Below are 27176 nucleotides of genomic sequence, written 5' to 3' on the forward strand. Positions count from 1 at the left end.
TGAGACAGTCCAAATGTTTAACTAAACTTTTATCGTGACCATTTCTTTTTTTTTTCTGTTTAGAAACAAGAACAAACCAGAGGTAAATTTTTGTCCCACAACCTGAGACATTTGATTGTATTTACATTTTTTTACATTTTATTGTAAGACTAGCTGGTGATTTTTCTATCTCCCAATCCAAGGTGGCGCAAACCTCTTTGAGCTAGGAGCTGCAACATGATGACATTGAAACCGGAAAGAGTAAGAATTGTAAGGGGCCAAGCTTTGTGGTCTGCCAAACTGCAACATCCAAATCATGTAGTAATAATGTTTATCGTCATGCTCTTGCTGCTTGTTAAAAATAACAATAATCAAGTCTTTACAGTACAGTTACAGACCCTTTATTCAGTAATTTCTCTAGTATCGTTGGACATATCCAGTTTCTCACATTTTCTACATGCTAATAGCTGGCTGACATCAATAAATATACAACATATTGACATTTGGACAAATAGGCAGGAAGAAACTGCAAGCAAATCCGTACAGTACTGTACATGCAAAAAAAAAAAAAAAAAAAAAAAAGGGATTAACTTGTGACGACACTGTCGACTTTCATATAGAAAGTTAATGTATTGACCTTGCACAGGCTCCGTAATTATATTATAGTACTCAATTTTTCATACAATTTCATACTAAATTCTCATGTTATTTACAGGCATACATAGATTTATACAAGACTGTGCTACAGCACACATTTTATCTACAATTTAAAAAATGCATTTTTTAAAAATTATTTTTCATGAAAACAAGGATGGTCATTATGCTCTTAGTCAAAAACTTCAAATATCTCACAATAAACATTCAGACATATTGTAGATCTAAATGTGACTTTTTTTGTTACAGTTATTCAATAAGGCATGTTGACCCATGAATCAGTAGACGTGTCCACATAGTGAAAAAAACAACAACAATATCTGTCAATAACAATTATGACAAAATAACAACTACAACAGATAGTTGAATTAAAAAATATATTTTTAAAAGTGCATTAATAACGTGCAATAAATTAATAATACATCCTGGATGTACGTATTGCAAAAAAATAAACACACCATAAAGTGTCCATATGGCATAGCCATTGCTGGCAGAGCGCCATCAATGCTGAACATATTTCACGCCATGCTAAATGCTTTAAAGTGTGATTGTTCTGTCGATCTGTTTCACAGTTGTTAAAAGTCCACATGCGGCCCAAGCTCTCGGCATCAAAGACTACTGTATCATTAAATCTGCATCTTGCCTTTATGATTTCGTAAAATCTCACAGCTTGTGCTCGGTGCACCCTTCCTGGTTCTTGCAGCCTCCCCTCTGAGCACCTAAAAGACAAATACAGTCAAGGACGTGATAATAAGGAGAGGCAGATGCTCACAATGGGAAAAAATATATACTTACTGTCTCTCATTCCTCATGAGTCATCTTCTGAGCCAGAGTGAGGAGAATGCATGCAGCTCCGATCCTCCTGAGTCTGTTGGTACCAATTTGGCCAGCAGAGAGCAGCAATACATGATAGAGGAGAGCGATGGCAAAAAAATGAGAGGACGAAAACATTTTAAATGTAACAATATTCCTCATCACAATTTAATTTAAAGCTGCACTGTTAAGTTTATGATACTATTCTTAAAATTGGTCTTCTGACACACTTACTTTTCCAGATTTTACCTTCATTATAGTAGATTTGTAAATTATCACAGCTATCGTCACTGTCGAACGGAATCATTGTATCTCAAAATCACTATTTTTCAGGAAATAAAAAAAATAAAACGGCATCTTGCTTAAGTTATCAAAAAAATTGCTCATGTTGGTATTATTCCTTATATTGCTATCCAATAGTCGCGCACCAACATCAATACAACACCACCTCCAAATCATGCTCCAGCGCTAATGTAATATGCTAAAAATGGCAAATGTATTATGCTTTAATTAAAATGGTAGGACATATCACCAAAGTCTGTGCTCATGTCGACCCTCCAATCAGACAAAAAGGCTTTAGTACTTCTCAAACGCAAACGACTGTTTTTATATCATCTTCCCAAACGCTTTCTCAAAGGTCCTAAAGAAGTGATGCAATAAAAAAAAAAAAGATGAACTGCTGAAGCGGTTTTAACGGCGGAAATTAATCTTCATGCACTTACCTTTGTGTCTGACCAGTTCCTTCTGGAACAAATAGAGCGATCCATTCATGACAAAGCAGGCTTACTCAAATGTTTCTAACCAAACTATTTTTACTCGTTATTGTCTAAAAAACATCCAGACTTTCAATCTCGAGGCGACATAATGCCGCATGGCTCCTGCAGAGTGAGCGAAGAGGCGGAGTTTTACAACTCTTGTCAGACAGTTGTTCATTCAACACTTTAAATTGGTTAGTAATGCGAAGAAATAACAGACGGCAGACTAATAGCATTATTTGTACATTTGAGGTTTCCCCCCGACAGTGACGGTATGCATATAATAATATGGAGCCAAGTTTTAATGGGATTTAAGATGAGCCAGGTGTGCAGCTTTAATTATGTCATTGTCAACAATGGTGCAGATGATTCAATTCTCACTTGCACTAATGAGCTTTGTCAGCTACGATGTGCTAAAAGCCATTAAATCTCTAAAAAGCCAATAAAAACATAATGTAAAACTCTTAACACGCACCTAAAACTGAAATGTTTCTTAATAATGTGGGATCGAATAAATGCGAATGATGGCCCTTCAGAAGGTTCCTGTTTAAGCCTTTAAGTAGAATTTGGAGCTTATTCAGAATTGTGTGTGAAAATGCTGAGAGACTCTCTCACTGAGATAAAATGCTAATGATGGAAAATAACTGAAAACTTTGTAAACGCATCACAGAATGTCACAGCAATCACCAGTACCATGCAGATGTCAATGCCGGATTGTTGGATTTCCATGACCTCGCCTTTCATCCACAAAATGTAAACATTGCAGAACTGATCGGCGGTTAGCATGGTAGTACTGAAGGAACGATGCATTTATTCTTGCGTTGCTGCGGGGGATTACTGTAATGATAGGGAGCGAGCCCCACCGCAAATACTGAACGACCGTGCACAATTGACACCTCCCCCTAAATTTTTTTTATAATTACCTACTTTAATAGTTTAAATTATAAATAAAGTGGTGCCTTGAGAAACAAATGTAATTTGTTCCATGACCACGCTCAAAACATTTATATATCAAATCATCTTTTACCATTGAAATGAATGGAAATGCTATTGATTCGTTCCAGCTTACTAAAAAACTTTTTTTTTTAAGTAAGGAAAATGGCACTCTATAATATTGAACTTCATAAAACTATACAGTGATGACATATTTAAATAAAATGCTGAGAAATAAACTGTTTTTGTCATATTTTTCGGTTTCAATTCAATAGACATTGTGCTGCCTGGCGGCAGTATAATACAAACATACAGATATGCAAGGAGGCGCTCAGTAAGCTGTTACCTGTATATCAATCATTTTTGGAGAGGATAAAAATATATGCATGTAAGTATTGCTATATTATCGGTCTACATGAGTTGGCTCCTCCACCACATATATCTTGTCTCTCCAAGATATATCACTTCAATATACTTCCTTGGACCAGTTACTGTAAAACTTTCCTATTTAGACAGGGATTTAGCGCCATCTTGTGACATCTTAGGACATTTCAGAAGGAACGTAGCAGAAAAAACGCAAATAGGTGAATTTCTCAGCAAAACGAGAATAGGCAAATGTGTGAATACAGTGAACCACGAATATGCGGTCGATTACTGGACAGAAAGTTAAAATGAGCATAATGATAATACATTTTTGAATATAATTGTTTCTCAGCATTCACACAATCATTAATCAGGTATTAAACAATGTTTGACAACAGCAGACTTCTGAAGATCCATAAGTATAAGCGCTTCTCTCCTACAGCAGTATGTTGGCATGTATGATGGGTCCAGTATGTCAAATGACTAACTACCATGCTGGTGACTTACAGTGTAACTCGAGCTAGAGTTTAGCTTACGACGGCCAAGAACAGGAGAGTATACCCAATATCTGCCATCTGCATACTGATGCATGGACGGAAACACGCAAGCACACACACACACACACGCACGCACACACACACACACACACACACACACACACACACACACACACACGATAGAAAAATGAGATGATCGAAGCAGATTTTTGAGAGAAAATGTATGAATTAAATTAAAAACAATTGCACAAATGGTGGAATGATGGTGAGCTCTGCATGATGTTGACTGGGTGTCTGAATGCAGGTTGACAGATGTAAACATCATGCAGTGCAGGAAAGTGTTTGTTTTTTTGCTGATGCAGTCAAAACGACAACCGCTGGCAGTGGCAGCCTCATGCTTGAGAAACTCCCATAAGTGCGTGCACACCGAAACGCAAGCACTCCTTCTCACCATCATAACTCTATCACGCTGTCCTGACTGAGCCACTGCCAGGAGACCCAGCAGAGCAAAGAAAAACAAAGGAAGCAAAGATAGATTTTCTCTCACTAGCTGCAGTGGGCCACCAAAAAGGGGACAGAATTAAAATTTTAAATTTTCATTTAGGCCAACAGTCCCCAACCACCGTGCCACAGGCAGATAATGGCCCAAGGGCCGTTTTTATTTTGAAAATTAGGTATATCTGCCTGTGTCCCCTGCACAAGTGTGATACAGTAGTAAAAAAAGTAAGCACACAAGCTAGCAAATATTAGTAATAAATAAATAAATAAGCGCTTTTTGGGGAAAAGGACGAATGATGAGACAAAAGAAGAGTCAACAATTTCCCAGAAAAAGAAAGCTGCTTGGATTAAAATCAAAGCAGAACACCTAGAGCCGTGATCATCGACCTTTTTGAAACTGACAAGTACTTCTCGGGTACTCATTTTTGTAAAGGACTACTTAGTTTGATACACAGTTGGGAAAAAAACTAATTTATTTCAATTATTACGGGGGGGGGGGGGGGGGTCATCCCCTCATCATCGTGCTCATTAGCTTCTCGTTACAAATGCCCATGTTTGGTCATGCGCTACAATACTGACCTTTGAACTACACCCTGTGCAGAATTATTAGGCAAGTATTTTGACCGTATCATCACTTTTAGGCATATTTCCTAGCTCCCAGCTGGATAAACCTGAATGCTTACTGGATTTGTGTAATGAGTGTGGGTGTGGCGATCAAACAGATCCAACACCCTATATAAAGTTGTGCGTAATTATCAGGCAGCTTTTCTTTATCAGAAGTCTCTCAGAGGGATGCAGCACTCTTGAAATATCTGATTTTGGGGCGCTATCACAGAACCATCAAACGTTTTGCTGCGAATAGTCAACAGGGTCGCAAGAAACGTGTTGAGAGAAAAAGACGCAAATTAACCAAGGGTTTGAGAAGAATCAAGCGTAAAGCTACCAGGAACCCATGATATTCAAGTTCTGTCACATTTCAGACCTGCAACCTACTTGGAATACCTTGGAGTACAAGATGTTCTGCATTCACAAACATGGCCAAGGTAAGTCAAGCTGAAAATGTTGTATTTTAGTTTTTATTTCTTTTAAATACTGTCATTTCCAAATTTACACCAATGGAAGTGTTTTTAAAATAAGAATAGCCACAAAAAAGTTAGACGCCGCTCACTAGTAAGTGGCAGGTTTTTTTTGTTTTTGTTTTAGAATAGCAACACAAAAAAGATCACTCTCACTAGCAAGCTATTTTTAGAAAAGGCCGGTAGGCGACTCAAGTAGTGCTTGTGAACTACCGGGTGCCAGCGGGTAGCATGTTGGTGACCTCTGATCTCAAGAGTGCCAAAACACTGAACTCCTTCAGAACATTCAATCAATTCAATTTTTTTGCATTGATGGCAACCAAAACAAAATTTCAAAAGAGTCCACCGGGAATATGTAACACTCTTTGGGTGTCATTGTTTCCCATTACCCCAAGATGGTACCAGCTCATTGAAGAGAAACAAGTGCAGGGCTCCCACTAATTACAACAACTACATTCAGTGTTATTCTGAGTTGTTTTTTATGTGTTCCTATGCCAGTCTTTCAAAATAATGCTTTACAGTAATCATTTATTGTGGTGGTTACGTTCCATGGTGCTTGCTGCTGCTTCCCAAAAATTCCTTGTGGTGGTCTTTTTCACTACAGGTTGGAGAAAATCACGCTAAACGTTGCTCTTTACTTGCATTTATTCCATATTGTTGGTCCAACCAGTTTCATATTGTTCCATACTGTGATGAGAGTGCATTAGCTATACAGTACGATGGGCTAGGTTGGTATTTGTGATTTTATTTCATGTAACTCTCACTATGGCGTTTGTGTTAACCAGTGGCATGCCAATCATGTTGTTCATTGGATTACTAAGAAACTGGTTTATTTACCAACTGTGTCATTGACAATTGCTCAGTAAGGTTTCTTTTTCTGCAAAGTAAAAGCCCATTTGTCATTTTGTTAGTCACTGCTGCAACATAGTCAAATAGCCACCAATACTAACTGAACCATGAATGTGCAGGAGAGTAACTGGGAAAAATTCGCAATGGACTGAATCCGCAATAATTGAACCGCTATATTGAGAGGGATTACTGTATATGAAACTGGTCCATGGTGCAAAAAGGTTGGGGACCGCTGATCTAGATGATGTCTTCATGTTTCTCTGTCTCCCAGCTTTTAAAGGAACTACACGCCTATGTTGAAAAAGTAAAAACGAACAAAAAAATGTGGACTTACGAAGTAGATATCAGAAACCTGCACCTCCCCATCCAGTGAGTTGTGGCTGCTGGAGACAGACAGCTGATTGCACGAGTCTTGTGGCACCGGAGTGCTCAATGGGTCGCCTGAAGGGAGACGGGGGGAGGAACTTTGCATGGAAGAGTGAGGGGACGCGGGACGGATGGGGACAAATGCTGAGGACGGCTGGGGTGTGGTTGCATTTGGGGCCGAAGGCTTCACTGAAGTGGAGCATGTGGGTTGCGTGGCTGTGCGAGCGAATGTGTGTGTGAGGGGGGAGGATGGAGAGGTGAGTGGTTTGGTGGAGGGGCGGATGGAAGAGGAAAGTGTGGAGGAGGACTGGCAAGCTGATTGAGCATTGGTGGAGGAGGACAGGAAGGTGGGAGGAAGGGTAGAGGAGTAATGTGCAGATGAGGGATTGAAGGGAGGATGATAGGATGGAGGAATGAAGCTGGGCTGATTGTCAGCTGGCGAGGTTGCTTCTGTCTTCTGTGTGAGCTCTGTGCTGGATGGAATTTTACTGTAGGGAGGAAGAAAAAATTTTTATATTAAAAGATAGATACCTATTGATATTATTTCACAAAAAACTACGCGTGCGTGTGTGTACCTGAGCTCGACCTCTACTGTTATGGTGTCCTGCTTCTTCTCATGAAGGTCAACGACCTCTTTGTGGGATCTAAAATAACACAACATGGCATGTACTGTATTAATAGAATATTACTGATTAGATGCTGTTCATCTTTAACTCATTCACTGCCAGCCGTTTACAAAGCAGATTTCCCACACTGACAGCCGTTTTAAGAGCATGTTGGCAGATTTTTTAAAAACCCTTAGAATATTGTGTTCTGTGACAATATAAGAACCAAACCTACCAAAACAAAGAGTAGACTCTTCTTCTTCACCAAAAAAACAAGTTTGTTTCTATCTTTTTCTGTTTTTTAGTAATCAGTAGAACATGTGTTGGTTCCACCAAAAACACGAGTTTCTGATTAAACAGTGGAGAAAACAAGCTTTTTGTGAAAAGAAACATCAAGCAGAACAGACTTTGACGTTAATATTTTTGCTTGTGAACTATAAAAAAAAAAAAAAACAAGACTGAGAAAGGGCTGTAAAATTCATCCTTCCATCCATTTTCTGAGCCGCTTATCCTCACAAGGGTCGCGCGAGTGCTGGAGGTTATTCCATCCATCATTGGGCAAGAGGCGGGGTACACCCTGAACTGGTTGCCAGCCAATTGCTGGGCACACATAAACAACCATTCGCACTCACATTCACACCTCGGGGCAATTTAGAGATTTCAATTAACCTACCATGCATGTTTTTGGGATGTGGGAGGAAACCGGAGTGCCCGGAGAAAACCTCCACAGGCACGGGGAGAACATGCCAACTCCACAGAGGCGGGGCCGGGGATTGAACCCCGGTCCTCAGAACTGTGAGGCAGACGCTCTAACCAGGCGTCCACCGTGCCGCCGCTGTAAAATAATAAATCAATAAATAATTTACTGATAGAAAAATTACTATGAACCGCGCAGTGAGTGACGCTGACTCACCACATGACTTGAGTTGAACGTAAGGGGCTTTTTTACATGCCGTTCCGCATTCACTCCATGAACTCCATCATCTTTTCTTACGATCGCTACACACACTTTCCCCTACCCAACACGACACGTACACTGGTTATACAATACATATACACACTCTGTTCGAGTGTGAGGCGTTTAAACTTCCAATGTGTTGGCATTTCTTCATGCCAAGATTCAGAGCCTAATCTTTATCTTTTACTCAAAAGCCGTGCTGATCTCAAATAAAAAATTATGCACCGCTGCCATCTACAGTGATCTTTTAGTCATTACAGTGGTTTACAAACCTGAATGTCAGACAAGCTGGGTGAGACCGTCTTCCTCGCCTAAACGTGGAAAAACTTACTTGACGGCGATATTGGTCTGTATCAGTAAACGGTTGATGAATAGAATCGTCCACGGCAGTGATTGAGTTCATTTATTTTATTTTATTTTCCACTCACTTGGCCACATTGGGTGAGAGCAGTAGTTTCCGGCATCGCGGGTGCTCTGGTGTATCGATGGGGGTGGTGGGTAAGGAGTTGTTAGAGGAGAGCGTGGTGGCAATAGATACTGTGGTGGTGTCTTCAAAGGAGGGCGGCGTGCAGGCTGGCTCTCTCCCTAATTGGTAAACAAGAAGAAATGAAGACCAGAGCCTCCATGTTACATTCAAAGGATATTTCACAGCTCTACATTTAAGATTAAGAAATCAGTAGGTTGGCCAACTGCCCTCTTTCTATGTGATACCTGTCATGCATCACGAGAGAGGATGTGAAAATGTAAAACGTATCTCAGCTAAAATGTTTAAGCAAATATCCCTCGGTCAGTTTTCGTTTTCAATGCCAAGCAAGACCTCCGGATGAAAAATCCATCATGGGTCATTTTGGCCCAGTTTAACAGAGGGACAAAAGCGGAGGGCGGTCTTTAATTTTTCCTGCTTAGATTATTGGAGAGTTTGCAGCACTGCTGATGACAGCTGTGGGATTCAGGGAAATTTACAAAGACTGGGCAAAGATTGCAATGTTACAGTGTACCCAGCAAGCAAGTATTCTTGTGTGTGATGTTACAGTTTGTAATTTTTTACAGCAGCATTAAGCTCAAACTACAAGGCTGATTTTCACACTTTGTGAACAGTGTCGCACAGGCCAAGGAAGAACCTAGACATTGTATACATCTGGAAAACATACCCCCCTCCAAAAAAATGAGGTGTTTACTACGGCTTGGATGTAAGCCTACTCTAAAGAGTACACTTCTAGTTGGGGAAGGTTTTGCTTGTACTTTATTTTGTTGGCACGGCTGCTACTCTGCTGCTGAGCTGTTCTTTCACCAGAGGATCAATAAGAGTTTACTTTATCCCATTTAAACAGAAAATGGAACACTCAAGTGGAGAGAATTCACATTAATAGTGTGCCAAAGTTCAGAGAGAAACAATGCAAATACAAAACAAAACAAAACAAAGAAAAAAAACAGCCCTTTATTTTTTCAGTTGTATTACTTGTGATGGTTGTCAAGTTGCTAAGGGATTATCATGGGATCTATCTGAGCTTGCAAATTATTTTTGCAAAGCAAACTTGCAATGTGAGTTGAATGAGTCCCTACCGGTGTCCTCCAGCACCAGGAAGCTATGAGGCCCTCGCAGGCTCTCCAGGTTGTCCAGGTTTTCCTGCCTCTCATCACTCTGCGAGGGATGCTGACCGGCCGAGCCAGATCCACCAGCAGTAGATTTGAACATGGCGAGAACTCCTCGACCCCTTTTAGAAGGTGATGGCCTCAGTGCTGTGGAAGGAAAGGATAGGCAGATATAGATCATATCATGCTAAGAAATCCAGTTGATCACAATACATACAGTACACAGTATTCATTGGCCACAATAGGTACACCTTCGCTATCTGATGAGGTCTAAAAATAATGGTGCCTTGAGATACGAGTTTAATGCATCTGTGACCACGCTTGTCCCTCAAATCCCTTGTATCTCAAATCATCTTTCCCCAGTAAAATGAATGAAAATGCCATTAATCCACTCCAGCCTCCCTAAAAATGTGAAAAATAGCACTCTATGTTGTACTTTATGAAAACAAACAGTAATGACATAAATAGAATTAACAAGAAATAAACCGTTTTTGTCACATTTTGCATCAATTGAATCGCCATTGTGCTCCTGCTCGCCTTGGCTACCTGGGGGCAGTATATGACAGACAAATGGATATACTTTACATAGGCATCTGTACAGTATAGACATCTCGGGTCCTCTCCGCTTGTCTCAGCTTCTTTCAAGTCTACGCAGAGGTTAAAGAATATATGACGGAATGCATTTATATTGAATGTCTAAACATGTTCCTGCACCCATCCATCCATTTTCTGAGCCGCTTCTCCTCACTAGGGTCGCGGGCGTGCTGGAGCCTATCCCAGCTATCATCGGGCAGGAGGCGGGGTACACCCTGAACTGGTTGCCAGCCAATCGCAGGGCACATACAAACAAACACCCATTCGCACTCACATTCACACCTACGGGCAATTGAAAGGTGTCAATTAACCTACCATGCATGTTTTTGGGATGTGGGAAGAAACCAGAGTGCCCGGAGAAAACCCACGCAGGCAAGGGGAGAACATGCAAACTCCACACAGGCGGGGCCGTGGATTGAACCCCGCTCCTCAGAACTGTGAGGCAGACGCTCTAACCAGTCGGCCACCGTGCTGCCTGTTCCTGCACCATTTGTGTTAAAATATTAACTGCTTAAAGGGTTGTATTTGCTTTCCGATTATGTATTAGCATTAAGTTATGCTAAGCTATATGCTTGTTTATAATACACATCATGTAATTCTCCTAGTTTCTAAACTTCAACTGGGAGTGGCATTAAATAACTGAAAGCCTATTTTTTGAGGAATTGTTCACTATTTGCCAAACTAATAGATAAACCTATTATAATGTGTGTTGAGTTCATAGCCACCAGACAGCGCTCATATCTCAAGTTTGCAAGTCAAAGCAAATAATTGTCCGAAAGGCAATTCCTATCCTGAAAAACTCATAAATTGGGTCACTCGTATCTCAAGGCACCACTGTACAAGGACTGTATCAGTATCTGTATCAGTTTCTAAAGCTCATTTTAATCAATGTTTTGGTTTCATTCAGGTGTACCTAATGTTGTGGCCAGTATATGTCTCATGCTCATTTACAAACTCACAGCAACTCTTCTTGAAGACGACGCCGCTACAAAATTTGTAGAAGCGCTCAGCGTAGAAACCCGGCCTGTGAACGGACACTGTGTCCTGAGGACGGTTAGGGAAATAAATGACTGATATCAGTGCACAGTGTTTTATGTGCACTGCGTAAAAGACTTATTAAAATAAATGAGGCAGATACAGTTATATCAGCTTCATTTATTTGAATGCTACATGCGAGGGAAATCTACTCACCCCGTCATGGATGAGAGACTTCCAGGAGTGCTCCAATTTCTTGATCAATCTGTAAGATAACTGAGTTATTTAGGTGAAGTATTTGACTTTTTAAACGCATTAGCTACTAACTTATGCCAACCAATGGATTTATCAGTGGTAAAGGTTTGTACAAGGTTGCACCTACGTATTTGGCCTTTTTCCTTTGGACCGTTTCATTTTTTAATGGCTCATCTATTTGTAATGTGCAACGTAGACATGCCAAGTTCTGATTTGATCTAAATTCCTTCATGTGATGTTAGCTTGAGTATAACTACAGTCGCCACGAGTAGCAAAAAAAATTATGAAGTTATAGACGCTACTCTACATTTGTTATAATTTCCTATACTAATAGTGTAAACCATAAATACACCAGAAACTATTATCCCTAAACAGTTAAATATAATTTCAAACTCATATTAAAACATTACACTTAAAAATAAATGGCTTACGTATTATTTCAAAAAGCACTGGAAGTGTGCATGTACGAGCCAAATACTCTCTGCAACATTCAATAACAACCCAGGCTAAACTTAGCCCCTCCCGGAAATATTAAAAAAAAAAGGCTCTCTGTCAAAATGTATCACTTCAACATAATTCTTTGGACCAATTACTCAACTACTTTCCATTTTAGTCACGGCCTTGGCGCCATCTCCTGACACACACAAAAACAAAATAAAAAAAGAAAGGCTCTCCATAACTTCCACTAACCACCCAGGCTAAACTTTGCTTGTCTCTCAGTCGAAAACTATCCATCCATCCATCCATTTTCTGAGCCGCTTATCCTCACTAGGGTCGCGGGCGTGCTGGAGCCTAGCCCAGCTGCCATCGGGTAGGAGGCGGGGTACACCCTGAACTGGTTTCCAGCCAATCGCAGGGCACATACAAACAGACAACCATTCGCACTCACAGTCATGCCTACGGGCAATTTAGAGTCTCCAATTAATGCATGTTTTTGGGATGTGGGAGGAAACCGGAGTGCCCGGAGAAAACCCACGCAGGCACGGGGAGAACATGCAAACTCCACACAGTCGGGGCCGGGGATTGAACCCGGGTCCTCAGAACTGTGAGGCTGACGCTCTAACCAGTCGCCCACCGTGCCGCCTTGAAATCTATCATTTCAACATATTTCCTTGACACCAATTTCTACTTTCCTATTAAGATAGGGCTTTGGCACTACCTTGTGGCATTTAGGGCATAACAGAAAGAGCACAAAAACTTGATGAGGCTATGTTCCAAAGTTTAAAAAAAAAAAAAAGAAAAGGGGAATTTGTGAATAGCGAACCGTGACTAGGCAGGGGCTCATTGTACTCCACAAATGACGATTCAGAAGGTATTAAAATTTTACACACATTGATTTGCCGTAATTTGTCATGTATAATGCACATTTATTTCCCCCAAAAAATTGTCAAAAGTCAATAATGCACATTATACATATGTATAGGGGAAAATGAAAAAGACTTTCCCATTTTATAAATATATGCTGCCATCTAAAGCTGTACACTTTCATTACAATATGCCACCGCCCCCTAGAGTTTATGAAAAAGTTGTACACTTTCATTCTAATATACCACCGCCACCTAGTGGTTATAAAAAAGCTGTATCCTATACTTTAATTCCACTATCACAGGTGTACATATGACTGCAAATATGTAGAATTGTGCTCATAAGTTTACATACTCAGACAGAATTTGTGAAATATTTTTATTTTTATTTTAAAATACGACTGATGACTAAACAACAACCATCATTAATTTATTTATGGCTATGTTTTGATTAATGATAATGCTTTTCTGAAATGCATGACAGTTTAATTTGAATCCCATTAAAATAAAATTAAATGTGTTTTCTTTAAAGAACTGTACACATCTTACAAATTCTGCCTGGGTAATCAAACATCTGAGCACAACTGTATGTTTTCTCATTCACTAAATAAAAGTATGGCTGTAAATTTCAAAATAAGAACAAGTAAATAAAAATAAAGTATGTGTTCAAATAAAGTGCTTGAAAAAAACTAACAAACTACAGATAATACTTTATGTTTTGATCGTATGTGTCGAAGCAAAATCATGCATTGTAAAAATGGATTATACATAGGTTGAAGGGTTTTCCAGAATTTTGAGATCAACTTTGGGGGTCCGTATTATACAAGGGTGCACATTATACACGAGAAATTACGGCAATTATCTAAAATAAGTCAAAGGATATGCAAAGTCACTGACACAATGTACTGTAAATCTGTAAAAATTCTCAGTGTCTCAAAGTGACTTTAGGCATCAATAGTAAATGAATCATTAAAATGCGTGACTTATACCTATAGGACTGCAGAATGTCGATGATACCAATGAACAGAAGGAGGTGCTCGCCTTTGCCTCCCACAGCTGGAATGCCACCCATTCTGCAATCAGAGTAGTTAGTTACCATCGTGTGTGTGCATGTGCAGATGAGAGCCTTGTGAGACTTACGTGTCATCATGGTCTAGAGTTTCCCTGCATGTGGACCCTCCCTGTATAGACTCAATTGCAGTGGAGTACAGAGCTTTCTGGGCCGCAGGCCGCATTTCATCCACGCCACCCGCTGGTGAACCCTGGGACTGACGCTCTCTCTGTGCTTGTGTTTTATTGTGGACCCCAAGGAGCAAACTGTAGTCCATAATCTTAAAACTCTCCAGCACCTGACATGAAACACTCATTATAAAATAATTTGAGGAAATTAACTGTTTTTTGTACTTTCTTATTGTTTTATTTTTATTCACCGACTCATATATTGCTACCTATTTTCAACAACAATTCTGTCTCTTACCAGACAGTCTCTTTGCAGAGTTTTGAGCAGAGCATTGTATGTGTCCTGGTCCAGACTGAGGCCCTCGGGAACGTCACTCAGAAAGTCCAGATCTTTAAAAGTGGGTCTGGTTTTCTCCCGCTCCTTCTTAGATGCTCGCCTCTTGTAAGTGGAGCCCTTCAAGTCAAATTTAAGGTGCATGCGTACAGAACGCGGTAGAATATTGTTCATCACGACAACTCTGATGTTTTTACCCCCGCATTGGACACAATAGAGGCCAAAGAACTTTGGCAGCAATGTCCGAGGGTTCTGGTTCAAATTCTGGGGAAGGGCAAGGTAGAGAATAAAGAAGATTATAAATTATTTTTATCAGTGGAAAAAGTCATTCAATTTATTCCCAGTATTTTGTGTACTTGACATACACTACTTATGAAAAGGTAGCTCCTTGTTACTGAAACACTGAACAGTTTAGTTTAAATTCAGAGAAGGTCAAATTAAGTTCACCTGTAAAAATTATACTCTATTGCATTACAGACTGATTTCGAAATTTCACCTTCCAAGTCAACTAACCAACTTTTTGGGAGTAGTTTTCATCTTGTAAAGCACTTTGTGCTCTTGTGAATGGCAATATAAATAGACTTTGCATGCTTGCTTTGCTCATGTTTTATGCATTAATCTTGTTCTTCAGTTATTTAATTCCTGGGTGCTTGTCCCTGCTGGACAGCGTGACACATCCACAAAGTCTTAGCTCATGCTGTGGTTTGCTAAGCCTGTTAAAGAGTTCTTAGCTAGGTTCAACCACTCTGTCTATCACAAAGCTGCTGCTTGACAGAATTCGTAATTACAACTACAATGCCCTAACAAATGACGAATCTCCGTAACCTATGATAAGTAGTACATGATGAAACTTACCATGTAGTAGCCAGGAAGCAATTTCTGTAGAAACTCTGCCTCCTTGTGTTGGACAGTTTTGATGATGAACTCATCATCACGTGTTACGTAGAAAATGGAGCCACTAGCTCCAGGATTGGTTAACTCAATCAGTGGCTCGTTACATAGGGAATACTGAAAAGGAGCACACAAAAAGCACACCTACAATAAAACCAAGGCAAGCACTCTTTAGGAAACACTTGATTGATTTGTGCTTTTCAAATGTTTTAGCGAGAGTCAACTCTTACGAATGAGGATGAATCATATTTTTGTAGTTTTAGACCGATGGCAACTTAATCTGCAACAGCCTATCCTTGCTGGGGAAAAGAAAGTTGGGCCATTGCGTACTGCGTAGGCTTACGTAACATTACATATGTACATAACGTTGGCTTGCAACAGTCCTGCACAATTTTTGAAGTGAATCTGCAAATATTGTTTGATAATTATGAATTATGGATATCCGCAAGTGGTTAAAAATTCGACCACCTCGAGTTATATTTGTTGAGACTCGTGGTTGAATCGGAATATACTGTGGCTTGTCATTCCTGGTAAACGGCTGGACCCGGTTCCCCGCGAAGATGGAAAATGGACTATAGTGAACATACGGAAAGCTGTACAGACTGTCGTCACAGCCTGCAACTTTGACGTAACTTTAGGAGCTTCGAGGAAATGTGTAAATACTCTTTTTCCATCATCCATCGGTGCAGAAGCTGGCCAGATGCAAGGCCTGTGTGATTCAGCTTGAAAAGGGCCAAGCACAAGAATTTGATTGGAAGGATGTGTTGATGAGGAGAGACACCACCTCATGCTATATTGAGATACAACTCAAAGTAGGTTTGTTTGTGTGTATTGTCAATGAATGTCCCTCTTTTGAGCCTGTAAACGGTACCCACTGTGATGCTTTTTCAGTTTGATGCTTCCGGTGTTGTTGTTGAACACTGAAGTGTTTTGTGGATATGTATATCATTGCTTTAAATAATTAGGACTGGTGTTGTAGCTGGTCGTACTTGCTGCTGGTTAGGTTTAACATGATGATTACGTGCATCAGTGCATCGCGAATACAGTAGGTTATATAGGATTATCAAAAATATGAAGGCTAATGTGTGTACGGTAATAATAACTGTCACTCCCATGTATTTTATGTGCCCCCCTTAAGACTGAGGTCTGGCGACGAGGCTGCTGTTACAGCCCTTTGAAAGAGCAGTGGAGATCTGGTGTTCTCATTGTAGTATGGCCGCAAGACAATCAGCCCATTCTTTGTGTATGTGATAGTCGCGCATAAGTTTGGCGCCGACCGCGTGCTAGGTGTGCCCCAAATGAGAAATATTTTCCTGCACTATGTGTTTTGGTTGGGTCGACAGGAATAGCTGGGACTTGTCTCCATGCCAACGATACACAAAAAGCCTGTAGAAAGACCCCAAAGTTATTAATTTTTTGAGGGAAAATACTTTATGTTGCTTTCTATAATATAGGGGCCTTATTTATCACTTGTGTTCAATTGTATATTTGTTATTCGAAATGACCAGTTCGCGTGGCATGAGCATTGGCATCGCCCTGGCGTAAGCGGAACAGAACTCAGTCGATAGTTTGTGTGTACTGGTTTATAAATTTCATTCGGTGGTGTGCATCAATGACAAAGTGAGTACCAACACACAAGTATGCTGTTGTGCCTTGTTAGTATTAGCCATTACTTGTTGCACCAGAATGCATTATTAGAGTGTTTTATGTAATATTTAGTTGTCAAAGTTACACGTTATCCATTGCTTCTGCTACAGGAAGTGATACACTTTGTCTTTCAGGATAAGACCAGACAGTAATACAAGTGATAAATGAACTGTGTAAATGTTACTAACTTAATAGTGCTCTTGATATTGTTTGTAAGCGTACTCACTTGATAATTGTTATTATTTATCCTATGTTTGGCTTCACTTACCAAGCTGCATATGGTTATTCTTTCCCACACTCAAAGTATGAAGCCCTAATGTATAGTCCCTTCTTGAATGTGGTTCTTTGTGTTTATATTTTTTAAAAACTGTTCTAATCCCCCTTATATACAGTTTTTTTTTTATTCATGACACGTGTCATGTTTATTTTTAATTCACGTCAAAACTGAGTGTTTTCATAGTTTTAAATGAAAATGATTTTGTATTTTAATATCACAGTATTATTGCATATGGCTTGACTGACCTTGACCTTTAACTCATTGAAAAATGTATTTGTGGCCCTTTAGGATTTGTATTTAAGTACCCCTGCTTTACACTAACTGTATGTCCTGGTTCAGTTTAAAAAAAGGTAGCTTTAGTCTGCTAAGCTTCCTCTGGCACAAGGCGTCAGTGTGAGCTTAAATACTGCAGCCAAGTGCAGTGTGTGCCAGCGCATGGATGCAAATGTGCATCCCCACATGCATGTGTGACGGCACGTGAAACAGCTGTTTGTGTTGCTTCGGATAGCTACATGTAAATACGTATGGTGTGGCATGGGGTGTTTTATTTGATAACTTGAAGAGATCAGAGAGAACTTCACACAAATCTGCAGTATATTTACCTCATGGTAAAGGGAGCGCTATTACATTGCTAACATGAAATCTATCAGGCCCATGAAAGAAAATTGCATAGCACTCTGAAGTGAATTAAATGAACATCTTAAGCCTTGTTAATTAGTGCTTGAAGCAGTAATGGTTAATAACGCTGTTTTTATGATGCTTTGGAGTGCAACAAATTAACATGCGGCACCTCACCTTCTAAAGATCCATTGAATGCAACGCATATTAAAAATGCTGACTTTTTGGTCCTTTTTTTGTTGGCTTGCCATAAGACAAAAATACAATAATAACATTTTACTTTCTATTTAAACTAAAAACATTACCAGGTAGTCATCTGGTCGGATCCCAAACAGTTCCCTGAAGTAGCGGAAAGCCACAGGGGCGTACGTTTTAAACCTAAAGTCTGGAAAGTGGTGGGCCGGTGTGAGGTTACTGCCCTCGCTGCGAAAACAGGATGAATAAAAAGAAAGTGTGGGTTACACGCTACATATGCTAATACAGCATGTCAACTATGCTTACACAAACGTACATAGTGCACTACCTGGGGAAGAAGATACTTTCTACCACATAGAAGTCCTGCATGAGCACATCTCTTTCAGGCTTGGAGCTGAGATTGCCTACAGTATATCCAATCCCCAGTTGGATGGCCCCTTTTAAGGCAGAGGAGGAGGTCTGGGGGTGGCAGATAAAAGAACACGGGTCACATGTAGGTGCAGGGTAGCTGATGGAATCTTGAAGCAAAGCTTGCATAGCAATACTTGAGAATCATGGAAAGAATCCCACAAGATAATACATGCAAACAACTAGAGAGCGTAATATATAGTTTCACTCAGGAGAAAATACATAAGTAGAGTGGTGCCTTAAAGTATGACTTTAATTTAGCCCATGACCAAGAATATGACTAAAATAATAATTAAATAATTAAACAGTTTGTGCCTGTTCATCATCATGAATTCTTTGTGGCTCCTTCTGGTGTGTGCAACGTGGCCCCCTGGGGGACAGTATAATACAGTCATGCAAACACAAACAAATAAGGGTTTCAAAACTACTGTATGTGACTCTGAAAGCTGCTGTAATATTAATTGTTTTCTGCAGAGGATAAAGAATATATGCCTATGCCTGTTGTTATATTTTCTGTCTATATGTGTTGCACAGTTTGTGTTCAAATATCCATTTAAAGAGTTATAACACCAGCACAAAGATGTTATTCGTTAGCCCTTCTATGCAGTTTCTCATTATGTGTTAGCATTACATTAGAAGACTTTAAAGTATAATTAAGTGGTTGTTTTAAATACACGTGAATCTCTTTGTTTTATGTTTAGTTTGAAAGTAAACTTCAACTGGGAGGGGCATTAAATACCATGAAGCCTCTTTTTTTCTTTTTAAACATTTTTACTATATGCCAAACTGCTGCTTGTTTTAACGTGAGTTGAGTTTACTGCTACCATACAGCGGTTACATCTCAAAACTTTTACTGGCAAGTCAAAGCAAAAAAATCTGCCAAATGCTGGCGCGTATCAGGAAAAACTCTTTAGTGGGGTCCCTCGTACCTCAAGGCACCACTATACAAGCAAAAAGATACAAATTAAGAAGAGGGACAGCTAACCTTCTTGTATGTTGTCTCTCCCGAGGCATCTACTCTTCTGTGGCCAATTTTCTTCTCATGAGCTTGGGCTGCTCCAAATGGGGATGGCATCTGTACCGAAAAAGTGAGTATATTATACACTTAAAAACACTTACAAAAAAAAAAGTGAACCAGCACACTCACCTCTACTGGACCCTTTTTGGCTGGATCTACAGACAAACAGGAGGAGAAATGCAAGGTCAAACATTAGTGTGACATTGTCTGGTTAGAACCGTGTCGAAGCGGGCAATTATGCATCTATTTATCTATTTGTCCAGACCTAACTGGTACCTGCAGCAATGGTTGAACTCAATATTTATTCAACTGTTTCCTACCTCAGTCTCTACATGACAAACATCACTGCACCACTATTTCCAAAGGCCCTGAATAAAGTATACCATTTGGACAAATGTATTTGAGCAACTGGAGGAAGTCAAATTGGAATAGATGTAGGATTTGGCTTACATTTAGCCACAACAACCACAATAACAGAAGAGGGGGGAAAAAGTCAAGATTTTGTCTTTTGAAATTTTCATTGATCCTTTTTTCATTCTTCCTTAAGGTGAGTGATGGGGTTCTTCCACACCAAACTCAACCAAGCATGCCTTTGTCGACCTTGTTTTGCGCACTGGGGCACACCCATGCTGGGAAATAAAATGGTCTTCTCTAAACTTCAAAACTGGAAGCGTAGAATTGTGCAAAATGTGTTTGTAGGATAAAGAATTAAGATTCAAAGGGAACTAACTAATTCTAACTAACTTTGAATGAATATACTTGTAATAGTTGAAATAATCCCCACACTGTAGACATGGTTAGAGATACTGCTATGTATAATTAAAAAAAATTCAAAGTAAATTATTAATTAACTCACCAAGCAGAGGAGTTCAGTCGTTAGCAAAGGTTTGATATCCCCAAACAAAAATGCAAAGTAGTAAAATGTCAATGACAAAGCAATAAGACCAGAGCAGTTTTGCACTCTTGAGATTCCTATTCTTGCAAGAATTACATTGGTACTGAAGAGCAAAAAATATTCTATTGGATTGACTTCCTCCTTAATCTGAGTGCCACTATTGTCTGAGGTCTGGAGATCACATTGCAACCAACCACACACAGGGATTAGGACTGGCAACATCTTTCCAGCCAACAAGGAGGCTGTTTTGGTAATTGGGTTGTATATCAACAGAAGGCAAGAGAGCAGCAAACTAAAAAGTTGAATCTACTTCAAAGTACCAAAAAACACTTGGTGTGCGTTGAAATGCTGAATTTTTTAGGCCATGCCAGCGTGAAGATTAAGTACAAAGTCGGGATAATGAACTTTTAAGCTATGCTGAAGCAAAGCGTTTGTAGCAGATGTTGTTTCATCACTGAGGATCAACAGCAGAATGACAAAACAAAAATAACTTTGTATTCGCGGATAAACAGATACAAAGAAAAGTCTTCAGTTGGAAACATAGAATAAACAAAAATGTCAGATCCACAAGCTTCTTCTGCTCAAGATCAAACACGTCCCCATAATCACTGATTTGGTGAGAGGGACACAATAAATTAAACGACAGAATTCAGGAAAGTGATGAATGTTTTCCTTAAAAGGGGACAGGCAGTGGCGGCTTCTGATCTATAAAATATTTACAGCCACAAAGGGCAGTGTTTCAGGAAGCAGCATAGTGCCCGCGTCCCCCCAAGAAATATCCTATGTGAAATGATTTTTGTATTGGCATCATGACATAAATCATTGGCATTTCTATGGGGAATACTGTATGTGTCCCGTTGTGGAGATATTATAAGGGGTCTTCAAAGATTCCGCTAATAAACATTGACGTGAGAGGTGACCGTTGTCAAGGAAGTATGGCATGACATTTTCGTTGTTCGAAGCTGTCTGTATCTGGGGGTTGAGCTGAGATTAGCAGGCTAGCCAGGTTACCGAGTCATGGGTAGAAAGTGACTGAGCGTGTCATGGCCACGTGTGTATGGTCTTGCTTTGGCGAGTGGATATTTAACAATACAGGTCTTGCTATTGCTTGACAAACGATGATTACACGTTGCTTTACTTTCTGCTTTATTCAGTTCAAATGAATTGACAATGACATTACATCAAAGTAAGAGCAAGTTAGTCTTCTTAGAAAAATGTCGGTGGTCGTGTTGAAAGTTTAACAGTAAAAGTACTTGATGTGTATTCAAATGGGCCCTTTGTTTTATGGTTTCTTGATAATATTCTTGTATTGATTGTTTAATTAATAAAATGTAACAACACCTTCATTTATAAACTCAATCCATGCATGTTTCATATCAAAATTATATAGTGTTTGTATGCAGCGTCAGAAGCACTTCTAAAATATTTTGGAACTTCTACCACTGAAATTGAAATGCAGTCCATCTACCTCCACAGCTCTTATATTCTATTACGTCGATAAAGTTCCCTGAAGTCTTTTTTTTTTTATTTGAGCAATGCAAGATTTGTGTTTTTTAATTTTGATAATTTCCTTAAGTATACATATGATTTGCTGTTTTCATGTTTATAATTCAACATAATTTATAGAAAATATGAGGTACACTGTAATGTGTTTTTCGTTTTGTATGTGTGCCGCTGGGGACATCCTATGGAAAACTTACTTTTCATTTGCTTGTATATCATAATTTCTTTCTCTGGAGTGCCTGCCCACCCTTCTATCCATCTATTTTCTGTACCGCTTATCCGCACTAGGGTCGCGGGTATGCTGGAGCCTATCCCAGCTGACTCTAGGCGGGATACACCCTGAACTGGTCGCCAGCCAATCGCAGGGCACATACAAACAAACAACCATTCGCACTCACATTCACACCTACGGGCAATTTAGATTTTCCAATTAACCTACCATGCATGTTTTTGGGATATGGGAGGAAACGAGAGTACCCAGAGAAAACCCAAGCAGGCACGGGGAGAATATGCAAACTCCACACAGGCGAGGCCAGGATTTGAACCCCAGTCCGCAGAACTGTGAGGCAGATGTGCTAACTAGTTGACCACCATGCCACCCCTGCCCACCCATAAAGTGTAAATTTAAACAGCCAAGCAAATCGTTTGTTAGCGCTCTATTTCTGAAAATGTCTCTGTGAGCCTAATTGAACTATTTAAAGGTACTGTACAATTTTATGTAAAACAATGCATTCAGACGTCCAAATCTGTGGATTAATGCTGTAACAAAGCCTGTCAAGCATAACAATAAGGATTAAGATGGGGGAGAGGCACACACACTAGGAGGATTAGGGTTAAGAAAGAATTTTGTGTCATGAGCTATAAGCAACACACAAGAAAAACTACCTGTGAGGAGGCTTGTTTTGACTCTCTGAATGACTCATTTAAACCCATTTACTGTAGGAAGCTCATTTGGAAATTGAATTTTGTAAAATCAAATAATATCAGAGACCTGTGTGCCATATCAAAGGAGCTGCACTTTGGTATTCAGTTCAAGAAGCATAATCTAATGTGTTTATGCTAATCATATTCACCACATTACGCTTACGCATTAACACTGCACACTGAATACTCTAATATAACTCTTAATTTATGTTAGCATCCAAACATTAAAAAAATGCAATGCGTACTCTGCCATGTTATTTTTTTCTGCTGCACTCTCCACAGCAGTTCTTGGTTCTATGTCAAGGGATTAGTGTGTGCGTGTGTGTGTGTGTCTGTGTGTGGTTTATGTTATAATTCCATGTCGCATTATGTAAGGCACTTATCATATCTGGTAGGCAGGAGGAAAAAAAGACATGCAACGATGTGGAGAGGCTGAGGAAGTACATCCTGTAGCGATGTGTTAAGAACAGGTTTCATGTTTCTTTATGTACACAAACAAACAATGACCAACGATTCCAATACAGCCAGTCCCTCTACATCTCGTATCCTACAGCAGTTTTACATCTAGAGCTCAAGTCTTGAATGACAGCATCCCAAACAACCCAATGTGGAGAAGCCACCGTGGGCCATTTTACAACAGAAAACCAGCTGTATCTGAACTTGTGATACGCCTTTGTCTGAAAATTATGTAACTGTAAAAACAGTTCAAGGGAAACTAACATTTTTTTGTTTGTTTTTTGCAAGAATACGTTGTACGCTATTCTGATTAATATTGCGTTAGTGGAATAAGATAATGGAAGTGGAAACAGTGGATAGTTTCAGAAAAAAATATTTACGTTTCGCAGTTTTCATAATCATGTAGTTGTATGTGGTCAACCTTAATATTTCCACTCTGTCATAGTGAAATATCAATTAATATAATTTATATCTATAAAAAATATTATATATTGAACAGTACACGGTCATCTTGTTAACTGAATAATGGTGCTAAGTGAAGATCCACCATGTGATGAATAAATGCTAACATTAGCAAAAAATGTCCACCCTGTCATTGTCCACCCTGTAAGCAAGCTCACATATTTTGCTGTTTGCATGTACATTGTCTGCTTGCAGTTAATTGTTTTTCAAATAAAAATAAAAAAAAGCTTGACCAATATGGATTTCTACCAGCATCTACATCAGTGATTCTCAAAGTGTGGTACACTATGAGTACCACTCATGGTACGCGGGCTCACTCTATTGGTAGGCGAGAATCACTGAATTAAATGTTCAAACTGTGTATAATGTTACACTGTAACATTTGTTAAGTACAGTTCAGTTGCATCTAATTTCTGAATAAAACACATTTCATCATACAACTGTTTATTTACAAACATATATATAGGTACAACTTCTGAATACAACACATTTCATCGTACAACTGTTTGTACCTATATAAATTGTACCTATTTATATAGGTACAATTTACTTTTATGTGCAATACATTTTCATTTAATCATAATTTAAATGTTTTTTTAATTTACCAAAATTCAAACACTGTTACTGTTTAACGTGTGTAATGTTACAGTGGCTTACAATATTAAATATGCTTTTTAGGAATAAAGCCCCCTGCCTCGTTTTTGATGAACCTATACTACGCTACTGTATTTTAATGATGGTCATTATGGTGGTACATGCAAAGCCAAGTATTTTATTTTATTTTTTATTTTTTCCAGTGGTACTTGGTGAAAAAGGTTTGCGAACCACTGAGCTACCTAATACAATGAATATGAAGTTAAATGAAAATCTCAACATTTGGAGGGTGAGCTGAAACATCTCAAAGGAACCTTATGGTGATATTGAATGGTCAGTCTCTTCACATAGATGAATACCGTTAATTACAAATAACATAATTAATTGTAACTTTAACAAATATGCTATTTCAGAAGTACTGGCGGTGTTGAACACGTGTACTCAGTATCAACATAACCTACACACTGCACATTGAACAGCACAACAAAATGGCGAACTCACTGTATTTTCGGCACTAGATAGTGGATATAAGGTGATTCCGAACACTTTTCCTTTTTTTTTTTATATTAACACGCACCTGTGTCAGCGAGGTCCAGCTGTAGACTGAGCCCAGCTTCCTCCTCATTCCTCCGGCCAGGTTCCGCAGTCACTTGGTCCATCTCCATGACGTTAGCCGAGCCAGATGCTGCGGTTGGAGAGAGACCGTCACGCTACCATCGCGGTGCCCTGGCGGGATTAAAGCCTACATAACTTCGAAAGTGTACATTCGAAGTGGTTCAATCACAAGGACCTAGTAACCAGTAAAAGAAAAAGAAGAGCGTCCCGCTTCTACTGTGCGTCACTTGACTCGCGACGGACGCTCGTGCAGTTACGTTACAGACCCGGCGACGTCATCATATTTCATGCTAAAAACACGACGAACAACATAAGCGTAATGTACATATCAAAAGATGAGACAATAATAGAGGGCAGTTAAAAATACATGAAGCACACGTCGTTACACTCTGATACACTATCCTGTAAGTATTAATCTTGTCATGGTAAGTAACGGAGTACAAATATTTGGTTACTGTAAGTACTTGAATAGATTTTTTGGGTGTATTTTTACTTGGGTAATTATTTTCCGGACTACTTTTTTTACTCTCTGTGCTATATCTGATATCTGTACTTTGTAATCCTTACTATGTCAAAAAATAGTCTCATTATTATTATTATTATTATTTCAACCTTTGCGGATGACGCTATGACGTCAAAAAGACGTAGTTAGACAGAGGTAAAGTCAACCTCGGTTGAGATCTTGATTGATCTCTCATCAGGCAGAAAAAAAGAACAAAAAAAAACTGGGGACGGCAGCTACATGGAGCAAGATGGCAACAGATTTGGAGAAGCAAGATATTCCCCATCCGTGCCCTTATTTAAGAGAATAATTTGATTGCGTTGGCAAATTTGTCTTGGGCCAGTCTAACAAAAACACAACCTTCTGGCGTTCAAAAATCGAAACTGAAAAGACGCATACAGGTATTTTTTTTTCTTTTCAATTAAAAGTGGGAAACTATTTTGTGCATTTTTTTCCCATTGTGCCAAGTTATAAATATTATATTCTATACAGCTATATATTGACAGTGATCAATGTTTTTCTTACTTTTGTACTTAAAGTATATTTCAGCCTGTACTTTTGCCTTTGGCGTTAAATAAAACAGTTGTATTGCTACTAGTTTTGTTTTTACAAAACATCTGTATTCTACTTCAGTAGAGTGCAGTACTTTTGCCACCTCTGCTCATGATACACCACCAAACAAAAATCTTACTAAAAGTACAGTATGTCATAAGCCTAAAATAATAGCATAATTTATGGTTTTTTTTTAATGTTTTCAGAACCTGAAACACTAATTAAACATTATTTTGACAGTAAGTTAAAAATGGCCTCAGCAATTATGCTATTAGTCTAACAATAAACTGAAATAATGGCAATGTTGTCTCAATTTACTGCAAAATGTGAGCTACTCTGTTGTATAAATGGCAGGTGAATACACAGATTAAATGTATCTTCTGCAATCTGGTTGAAGACAATTAAATTGCTCTGCCTGGCACTGTATTCCACTGGCATAGATATATGAATAAAGACATTATTTGTATTAAATAGGACATTTTCAGAAAAATTAAGTGAAACTGGAAAATTTCCCACAGCACACCTGGTAGTCTCTCAAGGCACACTGGTTTGGAATTACTGCTTGAATCTCCAACACAAGCAGTGTATCACTGATATAAAGATCATGCTTAGTTTTGAGTTAGTCACAAATACTGTAGTTCATTAAACATGCATTTACTGTAGGTGATTATGTATATTATGTGACTATGAGGCAGGCAGAGGAGTAGCCTGCCTCACACGAAAAGTTCATGGGTTAAAAACTCAGCTCAGGTCCTCCTAGTGTGCATCTTTTCCAGCTTCCTTCCACATTCCAGAAACATGCTTTTTTGATTAATTGAACAATCTAGATTGTTCATAGGTGTGAGTGTGAATGGTTGTTTTTCTATATGTGCCCAGTGATTGGCGATCAGTCCATTGTACCATTCCTCGTGCCTAAAGTCAGCTGGGGAAGAAATTGTTAAGGCAAATAACTACACAAAGAATTTTAGAATCATTTGTACTTGACATCAGAATGGAACCTGACATTTCAATATTCAAAAGCCAAAAGCATTTCCCTGTC

General features: G+C 39.1%; 1 protein-coding gene across 3 annotated transcripts; it reads right to left on the reverse strand.

The window, feature by feature from the left end:
- Nucleotides 1–384: 384 nt before the first annotated feature.
- Nucleotides 385–25460, reverse strand: LOC133411927 (phosphatidylinositol 4-phosphate 5-kinase type-1 alpha-like). Of its 3 annotated transcripts, none has more exons than XM_061694762.1 (18): nucleotides 25046–25460; nucleotides 19764–19789; nucleotides 19602–19691; nucleotides 18537–18667; nucleotides 18319–18436; nucleotides 15436–15588; nucleotides 14545–14844; nucleotides 14208–14416; nucleotides 14057–14140; nucleotides 11725–11773; nucleotides 11493–11577; nucleotides 9910–10086; nucleotides 8775–8931; nucleotides 7359–7427; nucleotides 6752–7271; nucleotides 4005–4079; nucleotides 1429–1501; nucleotides 385–1352 (listed from the first exon to the last, which is right to left on the reverse strand). In XM_061694762.1, exons 1-17 carry the CDS (start codon nucleotides 25131–25133, stop codon nucleotides 1442–1444), a joined length of 2391 nt encoding a protein of 796 aa, XP_061550746.1. In that variant the 5' UTR covers nucleotides 25134–25460; the 3' UTR covers nucleotides 385–1352; nucleotides 1429–1441. The 3 variants fall into 3 exon arrangements, with proteins under 3 accessions (XP_061550746.1, XP_061550748.1, XP_061550747.1); XM_061694764.1 differs by lacking the exon at nucleotides 25046–25460 and adding an exon at nucleotides 20491–20675; XM_061694763.1 differs by lacking the exon at nucleotides 4005–4079.
- Nucleotides 25461–27176: the final 1716 nt, after the last annotated feature.

This window comes from Phycodurus eques, chromosome 13, assembly GCF_024500275.1.
Source record: "Phycodurus eques isolate BA_2022a chromosome 13, UOR_Pequ_1.1, whole genome shotgun sequence".
Taxonomy (NCBI): Eukaryota; Metazoa; Chordata; class Actinopteri; order Syngnathiformes; family Syngnathidae; genus Phycodurus; species Phycodurus eques.

Bases quoted from the DNA above. Each gene is read 5' to 3' on its own strand.
- LOC133411927 (XM_061694762.1), bottom strand. From the start codon at position 25,133: ATGGAGATGGACCAAGTGACTGCGGAACCTGGCCGGAGGAATGAGGAG. The intron at 11,774-14,056 runs GTATAAGTCACG...GTTATCTTACAG, and splicing joins GACATTCTGCAGTCCTATAG to ATTGATCAAGAAATTGGAGC. The intron at 8,932-9,909 runs GTAGGGACTCAT...TTTACCAATTAG, and splicing joins CCTGGTGCTGGAGGACACCG to GGAGAGAGCCAGCCTGCACG.